Consider the following 10,831-nt stretch of genomic DNA (forward strand, 5'->3'; position numbering starts at 1 on the left):
AAGCATAATAATTGTTTAGGTTTGTTTAGCATGTCCGGCTAAATAAATTTAGATATCGGTATGTAAAGTAAGCGGAATAAAGGAATCAAAACTGAGTTGGTTTAAATTTATTTCAAAATATAGTAACTCTTTTTATGGTCTCAATTTACAAAGTTAATACCAAGGTTTTTGTACGAGAGTAAAAGACATAAAAAAGTTAAAATCAATAGAACGACGGTTTGAGCTTTTAACTGGACAGTGTAAATTGAACATTAACTTTAAATCAAGGCGAGAGCAATTTTTAATGTTAATTAAATTCTAATCATTTTCAAAAATTATTTTTAAAAGTTAAATGTGAGGACGAAAGTTAAGCATTTAAGTTTAATCATATAATCTAAGTCAACAGAGCGAGAGTTTGAGACTAGGGTGTTTAAACGGTTAGTATTTTCTTAAAAAAGAGTTTCTATAGATTCCATTGCTTTCAAAAAGTGATTTTAGATTTAACTAAATAGTGAGAGCGTACGTTAATATAAAGTCATAGTCTGATTCAACAGAGCGAGAGTTTCAGAAAAGACTTTTAATCAATAGTGTCTACTGAAAAAACTTATTTTAAAACTAAGAAACCAACGAAGACTTGATTCCCTAATTACGACGAACTACATACCGATATCCGTGTTATTTGATATTTAATCTAGATCCAATTTTAGTTTTACTTTTCCCCCTAATCATCAAAGTATCATCCGCCTTAGCTTTACGAAGTAACCTTAGAAAAACGGTATATCGATTCATTAAGTCCATGTGGGATCGATATCTTTTAAAACTACGCCATTAGACTGTCCACTTTCAGTTAATACCCCAATAGACTCATAAAGTCGCGATCAAGTTTTTGGCGCCGTTGCCGGGGACTTTTATTTAGTCGATATCGTAACTCTTCTGTTACGCTGTAGAGACTAAGGCATTTTTTTTCCTTCTTTTTCGTTGATTTGTATGCCACACACTCGCTCACAAGGCGAACCGTACTACTTATGAATCAACGACGTTGAACGATATCTCCGAGTCTTACGACGAATTCGGGAGTATCGTGCTGCAAATAATCTTCCTCCAATCGAAATTCCTGATCTCAAAAATCTCCTTCCTTCGCCGATACCCGAGATGGCAGAACCAGCTCGTGCTCTTCGAGATTACGCTGCTCCATCGCAAGATGAGCCGCATTCGAGTATTGCTCCACCCACAATCGAAGAAAACAACTTCGAACTTAAACCTTCGCTATTGCAGGCAGTGCAACAGAACCAATTTTCTGGAAATCCTACCGAGGATCCAAACCTTCATTTATCCGTATTTGTCCAATACGCTGATACTGTTAAAGCTAATGGTGTCACTTCAGAGGCAATTCGACTTCGTCTCTTTCCTTTCTCGTTAAGGGATAAAGCTAGAAGATGGCTTCTGTCTCTTCCTTCCAACTCAGTCACCACATGGAATGAGTTGAAGAAAGTCTTCCTTGCCCGATATTTTCCTCCAAGCAAAACAGCTATGTTAAGAGCCCAGATAAATGGATTTAAGCAGAAAGATAACGAGTCTCTTTTCGAAGCATGGGAAAGATACAAAGACATGATGAGACTTTGTCCACACCATGGTTTAGAGGACTGGTTAGTAATTCATACCTTCTATAATGGTCTCTTGTACAACACAAGGTTAACAATAGACGCCACCGCAGGTGGTGTGCTTATGGATAAACCTTACGCTGATGCTTATCAACTTATTGAGAGCATGGCCCAAAACCATTATCAGTGGGGAAGCGACCGAACGATGGTGGAAAAACCTCAAACAAAAGGGGGCATGTACGAGATAAGTAGCCTTGATCATGTTAATGCAAAAGTGGACGCTCTTGCCCAGAATATTGAAAGTTTGAATGTATCACCTCCAGCCACCGTGGTTTCCGTAACTCAAAATTGCGAAGTCTGTGGAATTCAAGGTCACACTCCTACAGATTATCAACTCCTAACAGAAATCCAAGCAGAGAAAGTGAACTATGCTCAAGGAAATCCCTACTCGCATACCTATAACTCAAACTGGAAGAACCATCCTAATTTTTCATATAAGAGTAATAATGCTTTATACGCACCAGGTCAAGCTCCCAGTCAAGCCCCAGCTATACCTCCTGGATATCAAAAGCCGACCCCTTGTACACCTAACAATAACGTTCCTAGGAAATCCAACTTGGAAATCATGATGGAGAACTTCATAGCTTCTCAACAGCAAACCAATAAAGAGTTCTTAAACCAGAATGTACACACTAACGAACAGATTAAACAACTAGGAAGTAAAGTAGATGCCCTGGCTACCCATAACAAAATGCTGGAAACACAAATCTCGCAAGTTACTCAACAACAAGCGCCTGATGCTGCCCCAACTGGTATATTTCCTGGACAGCCCCAACCTAACCCGAAAAGCCACGCTCATGCAATTATATTAAGAAGTGGAACAGAGGTAGAAGGACCGTCTGACCCAAGGATTGAAAACCAAAACTCTAAAAAGTCAACTGAGGAAGAAAGTAAACCTAAGGAAAAGGAAGAGTGTAATAAGGAAACCGTAGAAAAGAAAGGACCTTATGTACCTCCGCCACCTTACAAACCACCTATCCCTTATCCTCAAAGGCATATTAAAACCAAAGACGCGGGCCAATTTAAAAAATTTGTTGACCTACTGAAACACTTAAACGTCACCATTCCTTTTACAGAAGCTATTACACAGATGCCCTCGTATGCTAAGTTCTTAAAAGAAATTCTTTCTAATAAATGGAAACTTGAAGATAGCGAAACCGTTACACTCACTGCTGAGTGCAGCGCGATAATCCAAAATATGCCTCCTAAACTTAAAGACCCTGGTAGTTTCTCTATACCCTGTCACATAGGAAAATTTGTCATAGACAAAGCTCTATGCGATTTAGGAGCCGGTATCAGTGTTATGCCCTTGTCCATATGCAAGAGACTTAAAATTGGAGAATTAAGACTAACTAAAATGTCTGTGCAATTAGCAGATCGTTCCGTTAGATATCCCGTAGGAATTCTTGAAAACGTTCCCGTGCGCATAGGTCAATTCTACATCCCAACCGATTTTATAATTATGGATATAAGAGAAGATGAAGTTACCCCCATTATATTGGGAAGACCATTCTTAGCAACCGCCGGTGCCATCATAGACGTAAAACGAGGACGACTCACTTTCGAAGTAGGAGAAGAGAAAATTGAGTTCATCCTTTCCAAATTTTTGAAAGCACCTGCAATAGATGACACATGTTACTTCATGGATATCATCGATGAATGCATAAAAGAAACAGAATTAGAAAATGATGAATTGTCTGACTGTCGTGTAGAAGACAGATTTAACCAATGTTTAGAAATAACATCGGATCCTACGCAATGCCTCAAGAATCCAACCCTCGACCTGAAAACACTTCCCAAAAATCTGAGATATGAATTCCTAGACTTAGAACTTGAACGACCAGTGATAGTCAATGCAGACCTAGGAAAACTCGAAACCAAAAAACTCCTACATATCTTAAGAAAATATCCAACCGCACTAGGATACAACATCACCGATCTTAAAGGGATAAGTCCTTCTATTTGTATGCACCGCATCATGCTAGAAGAAGACTGTAAAACTTCTAGGGAACATCAGAGGAGACTAAACCCGATCCTGAGTGAGGTAGTAAAGAACGAAGTAACGAAATTATTAGAGGCAGGTATCATATATCCTATATCCGATAGCAAATGGGTTAGCCCTGTACACGTAGTGCCAAAGAAAGGGGGTATAACCGTGATCGAAAATGACAAAGGAGAAACTATAACCAAACGAATCGAATCGGGATGGAGAATATGCATTGACTATAGGAAGCTAAACAAAGCAACTCGAAAAGATCATTTTCCTTTACCATTCATAGACCAGATGTTAGAACGATTAGCCAAGCATTCTCATTTCTGCTATCTGGACGGTTACTCAGGCTTCTTTCAAATACCAATTCATCCTGATGACCAAGAAAAGACAACGTTCACATGTCCTTTTGGTACCTTCGCTTATCGACGAATGCCGTTTGGCTTGTGCAATGCTCCTGCAACCTTCCAAAGGTGCATGATGGCAATATTCGCCGATTTTCTCGAAAACATCATGGAAGTCTTTATGGATGACTTTTCCGTATGCGGGCAAAGTTTCGAAGAATGTCTTGAAAACCTAGAAAGAGTTCTAGAACGATGTGTAAAAGTAAACCTAGTACTTAATTGGGAAGAATGTCACTTTATGGTACAAGAAGGAATTGTTTTAGGACACATCATATCAAATAGAGGAATTGAAGTAGACAAAGCCAAAATAGAAGTAATCGAAAACCTTCAACCTCCGAAAACTGTGAGAGAAGTACGAAGCTTCTTAGGACATGCCGGTTTTTACCGAAGATTCATTAAAGATTTCTCTAAAATAACTAAACCTTTAACCAGATTATTAATGAAAGACGCTGAATTCACCTTCGACAATAAATGTTTAGAAGCATTTCAAACACTTAAACAAGCGTTGATCTCCACGCCCATAATGCAGACTCCGGATTGGAATGAACCATTCGAAATAATGTGTGACGCAAGTGACTATGCCGTAGGCGCTGTTTTAGGACAACGAAAGGATAAAAAACTTCACGTCATATATTATGCGAGTAGAACTCTGGATGAAGCACAAATGAATTACGCCACGACTGAGAAAGAACTTTTAGCAGTAGTATTTGCACTAGATGAATTTCGTTCTTACTTGATCGGAGCTAAAATAATCGTTTACACTGATCACGCTGCCATTAAGTACCTCTTAACAAAAAAGGACGCTAAACCTAGACTCCTAAGGTGGATCTTGTTGCTACAAGAATTTTATTTGGAAATCAAAGATAAAAAAGGAACTGAAAACGTAGTAGCAGATCACCTTTCTAGACTTGAAAACCTGGAACCGGGAAGAACATCGACCAATGATGATTTCTCGTACGATAAACTTATAGCTAATTTGGAAGAAAATAGAGCTGACGAACAGGTAGAGACCACCTTGGCTATATGCGTTACACCATGGTACGCTGATTTTGTCAATTATTTAGCCGCCGGAGTAGTTCCACTTGATTTATCCTACCAACAAAAGAAACGATTCTTCCATGACATAAAACATTATTAATGGGACGACCATTTACTTTTCAAAAGAGGCCCCGATGGTATTTTGCGTCGCTGTATACCTGAAGAAGAGATAGAAAGTATAATCCAACATTGTCATTCCGCTCCTTATGGTGGACACGCAAGCACATCCAAGACTTGCTCTAAAATCCTACAAGTCGGTCTGTATTGGCCAAACATATGGAAGGATGTGCATGCCGCTGTCAAGAAATGCGATAGGTGTCAACGCACAGGAAACATATATAGACGTGACGAGATGCCACAAAAAGGAATTTTGGAAGTAGAAATTTTCGACGTGTGGGGAATAGATTTCATGGGACCTTTTCCACCTTCTTTCAGCAACAAGTACATACTCGTAGCGGTTGACTACGTATCAAAATGGATTGAAGCTATAGCTTCTCCAACAAACGATACACGAGTAGTAATTAAACTCTTTAAGAATATAATCTTTCCAAGATTTGGTGTCCCAAGAATAGTAGTCAGTGACGGTGGATCGCATTTCATATCTAAGATACTCGAAAAATTATTGTTTAAGTATGGTGTAAAACATCGAGTAGCGACACCTTACCATCCTCAAACTAGTGGACAAGTGGAAGTGTCTAACAGAGAAATTAAACAGATATTGGAAAAAACAGTCGCCACCTCGAGGAAAGACTGGTCATCAAAATTACCCGAAGCTTTATGGGCATATCGAACCGCTTACAAAACTCCCATAGGAACAACCCCATTTAGGCTTATTTATGGTAAATCTTGCCACCTCCCAGTGGAGTTAGAACATAAGGCCTATTGGGCTATTAAAAATTTAAATTTAAACTATAAGGCCGCTGGTGAAAAGCGAATTCTTGATATAAACGAATTAGAGGAACTTAGACAAGACGCATACGAAAATGCCAGAATCTACAAGGAAAGAACGAAAAAATGGCATGATAAACGTATATCGAGAAAAACTTTCAAACAAGGCGATGTAGTCCTCTTGTTTAACTCTAGACTTAAGTTATTCCCAGGAAAACTACGCTCTAGATGGTCAGGCCCTTTCCAAGTCACTAATGTCTTTCCTAGTGGGTCTGTGGAAATTAAGGGAAAATCTATTGAAGCATTTATCGTAAACGGGCAGCGTCTGAAACATTATCACTATGATGAAAACAATGAAGACTCGCGAGTCCTGCACTTAGACGTATTGTCTCCTAAATTTATAGATTAACATTTAATAGTTTTATGTCGAGCTTGCGACATTAAACAAAGCGCTTCGTGGGAGACAACCCACAAATTTTTACTATTTTTTCTTTGATTATTCTTTTGATTTTATTCAGTATTCATTCTTCATTTATTTTATTTTATTTTATAAAACTTTTCTTCTTTTCTCCTTTCGGCATCTGGCCAAATCCTGACTAAATTCTTGTTTTCTTTTCTTTAGTTAACATTAACCTGATGGGAAATATTGATCGTATGGGCATCAAATTCCGAGGGAGAGCTCAGAGACAAAAATTTGAAGAACTAGCGGATAGAGAGATGCACCCAAGTTTTTATGCTGGTGATTGGGCAATGACTGCCCTTGGACTAAGAGAGTGTGTCCTATATCTGCTGAGTCAAATAGGGTGGGAAACCACTCCTATTCGAAGACAATTTGTTACTTACCGGAGGCTAACTCTAGAATTCCTTAGCTCCCTGATCTATTTACCAAACCATGGAAAAGGAATAAACCGAGGTTTCATTCAGTTCAGGATGTTCAACATGGAGTATCAGTTTAACATTCAAGAATTCACTAACCTTTTAGGGTTCCCTACTTCATTTGATACATTCACCATGAGCCAAGAAGACCTTTTTGAGTATAGAGAGCTTGAGCATTTTTGGGGAAGTTTGACAGGAAATGACGACCCCGAGGAACATGAGTTTCTTTCTGGAAACATACATAACCCGGCCTTTCGTTATTTCCACAAGATCCTAGCACACACTCCCTTTGGGAAAAGATCCAACATTACCACAATATCACATGATGAACTCTTCATAATATTTTGTGCTTCCCAGAACCGTCCAGTGAATGGTGCCACTTATATGTTGGCGAGTTTTGACCGCCTTATTCAAGACGACCGTGCACCGATCCTAATAGGAGGATTGATAACTATGATTGCTAATGCTATTGGATTGCGCCAACCCATGCTTGATTTGAACCCTTTTTGTGGCATTGAGCCTACGAATATACCTTTCCTCTTCAACACTATGTTTATAGGAAACCTTGGACCTGAAGAGTTTGAACTAATAATTAACAACCAAGTTCTTTACCTATTCACCATGCCTAGTCCGATGACTAGTGTCCACAACCGAAATAATTGGCTCTACAACCTGAATTGAATACCTTCTCCTGTTAGATCTGTTGAATCCATCCAAGATTATGAGATTTGTGACGACCGGATTCCTTATGCTGAGTCTGATCCACAGACACCAACTGGTTACCATGATGTTGCCTCTCCACCTCATCCTATCCCGTCTACAGAATCGGCAATACCTGATCTTAGACATCATATGCCCGGAACTGATTATAACACCGCCATTCAAGCTTTGATGTCAGAACAAGATTCCATTAGAGAAGAGTTAACTAATATGGGACATGAATTCATGGAATACATAGGTAGAATGACAAATCAATTTCACGAGTTGCTACACCGTGTCAATTCCTTTGCTCCTCCGGCCAGAGATTCTACAAGCGGCTAGAAGAATTGTAGTTATTTAGTTTTAGTTTTAGGAAATTTATAGTTTCGTTTGACATTATTTTTATCTTAGTATTTACTTTTCGCATGTTTTATTTTATCTTCAAATGTTACATTATGTTTATTTGATTGAAGCTATTGGTATTATTGGTTAAATTTTATTTTATTTTGATTTATTAAATATCTACAATTTCCAGTAATGATATTCAATATATGCTACTACTTACATAACCTATTAGAGAAAAATATATATATACACTATGGTGTGTAGTAGAATAGCATACATGGCAATTCAAAAATATAACAATAGCAAATATAATAAACAAAACCAAAATAATAATAAAAACAATTTATGAAGCACCCACGTAAGCAGTCACGAGCGCCAGTGACCGTTGCAAGCTCACCGGTGTGACGAGCGTCACACAAGCCATCACGGTCGCCATGCAACCCATGACGCCCGTAGCACACCTTGTCACGAGCGTGACAGCTTCAGAACAGGTGAACGTTGGTGACCGTTGGGGACATGACCGTTGCTCCCCATCTTTTCATTTCTCCATTTAACTCACCTTTACTCCATTCCACTCACATTCATCCATATTTATTTCCCCCTCACCCACTCCTCTTCCCAATTCCAAAACTTTTCCTATAAATACCTACAATACCTATTCTTCCTACACCACATCATTCCAACAAACCACTTCTACACAAATATATTTCATTATCTTTTCCTTCTTTCTACCTACCTATCAATATGGCGGAGAACCAACAATTCGGAAATATTATCTTCTGATCTGAAGATGATAACTATCAACGGGAGCAGTTCGTTCGGTTCCAACAACGAGGTGTCCTATCTACCAGGTATCCTGATTTAAATTGCTTGCAAGAATTAGGATTACTTCAAGGTGTGCAATGGATGCTTCGGCTTTCTGATTTAACCTTTCTTTGCACACAAAATCACCCTACTTACCCATCACTCACCTTAGAGTTTTTAAGTTCTTATTCTTACACCACTCCAACCGGGGAAGACGAGTACTTAACCGGTACCGCAAATTTCCGCATGTTCAACACCGAGTACTCACTATCCCAGGACCAGTTGAGTGCCATGCTACACTTTCGTGTAGGAGACCAAGTCCACCCAAGAATCCCTCCGAACTCACAGTGGCACATAAACGCCTTCGACCTCTTTGGAAAAATATCCGGTGTGGAAACCAATAACTGGGATGCACTACTTGCTTCGCACATACACAACCCCACTATCCGGTATTTTATCTGTATTCTGCAAAACACCATTTTTGGAAGACCCAACAACAGTAAAGTCAACGCGAAGGAATTATTCTTCCTCCACTGCATCTTTTCAATCGACACAAAGGTAAACGCCGCCTCTTTCTTATTTCACCATATCCGTACCCTGTGTGCCCGAGGCCGTCAACCTTTTGTGATTGGAGGATTAATAACCACCATCACACTCGGCTTAAATCTAGGGGACTGACTTCAGAATTTACAATCTCAGCCACCCCTATTTATGGATATAAGCTATTGTCGCTCCAGCCGCTTAATCAAAAATAAGCTAGGCGGAAGGTATTATCTTATGGTGAATAACCAAGAAGTCCCAAGCGTTGTTTTGCCCAACATTGCCCTCACAGATGTCACCAACCCCAACCGATTCATCTACGATCTAAATTCTCCTGAACCTACCGAGCCTACACAAGCAAACCCGCCCCCGGACGAGTTTGACGAAATGGAGCAAGGTGATCAAGTTCCTGAAAAACAGTCAGCCCTGCTTAATCCTTCCGATACTGTGGCTGGTCCATCCTCCCGACGCCGTCGAAGAAGAAGGCCCGCAACAAACGATGACATCATGCAACAACAACAAGAAGCGAGGCGCGGAATAACGAAGTGATGCAACTGATGCGCCAGATGCAACAACAACAAGAAGCGAGGAATGCAATAACCGACCAGCGGTTCACTGACTTGCTCAACAGGTTTGATGACTTGGAAGTACGTCAACGATCACCGGGTCCGAGAACAAGAGGACGCAGGCAGAATTGAGCATATTTTTCCTTTCTTTTCGCTTTTCTTTAAAACATTGGGGACAATGTTTCATTTAAGTATATGGGGAAAACTTTGTTTCAGTTATGCTTATTTCTCTTTCAACATTCCTCTTTCAAGTATGTTATTTCCCTTTCATTCATATATATATATATATATATATATATATATATATATATATATATATATATATATATATATATATATATATATATATATATATATATATATATATAATATATATTTATTTTAAGTCGAGTCCCTAGTGTGAAAAATCTTTATTATCCACTCCCCTCAATTTTCTTGAGCCATAACAAAAATTTAACACACTCGATAAGTATAAAGGTTGCTTATTTTATAAAACTTGAGGGAAATTAAGACAAAATTATTACCGCCCCAACACTCTAAAAACCTCAACATGTTAGATCAGGCTAAGTACCTATTATACCAATTCCTTGAACTTTTAGTTTTATAGTAACCCCGAGTAGTTTATACGAGAAGTCGGCACCATCTTAATAGCAAACTACGTGGAGAGCCGATGAATATAAGTGAATGATTCCCAAAACAACATATTAAAAATCAGGAAAAGCACTAATTAAGTTAGGTGATCCTTACCCGATCATTTAATCCAAAGGTTGCGGACCCTACAAAAACATTGTATGAACGATCCATTGTGAGTTGGTTCAGCGGTTTCTGGTGCTGAACTTGGTAGGGCAGACTACGATCCGATCCCCCGCAGTTTGCAATGGACTAAATAACGAAGTTATCCAACTTATGTACCAGAACTTCTAGCTAAAAGGGGATCAGAATCGCTAACCGGTTACTCCACTATGTGCGCGAAAAGATAAAGGGCTTAATGTGATTTCGCTAGAATGAAAACAGGTGAAATAAGAGTAAAAGAACTAGGCT

At 39.0% G+C, this 10,831-nt stretch overlaps 1 protein-coding gene and 1 non-coding gene across 2 annotated transcripts; one reads left to right on the forward strand and one right to left on the reverse strand.

Moving 5' to 3' along the window:
- Positions 1–1,509: 1,509 nt before the first annotated feature.
- Positions 1,510–1,616, reverse strand: LOC127133544 (small nucleolar RNA R71). Its single transcript, XR_007807505.1, has one exon. It is a non-coding gene; the product is annotated as a small nucleolar RNA R71 (small nucleolar RNA).
- A 985-nt stretch (positions 1,617–2,601) lies between these two features.
- LOC127129362 (uncharacterized) lies at positions 2,602–3,273 on the forward strand (the record flags this gene model as incomplete). Its single annotated transcript, XM_051058571.1, has 2 exons — positions 2,602–2,747; positions 2,793–3,273. Coding segments are annotated over 2 exons (627 nt in total), but the record flags the coding sequence as incomplete, so codon positions are not given.
- Positions 3,274–10,831: the final 7,558 nt, after the last annotated feature.

Source organism: Lathyrus oleraceus, chromosome 3 (genome assembly GCF_024323335.1).
Source record: "Lathyrus oleraceus cultivar Zhongwan6 chromosome 3, CAAS_Psat_ZW6_1.0, whole genome shotgun sequence".
NCBI lineage: Eukaryota > Viridiplantae > Streptophyta > Magnoliopsida > Fabales > Fabaceae > Lathyrus > Lathyrus oleraceus.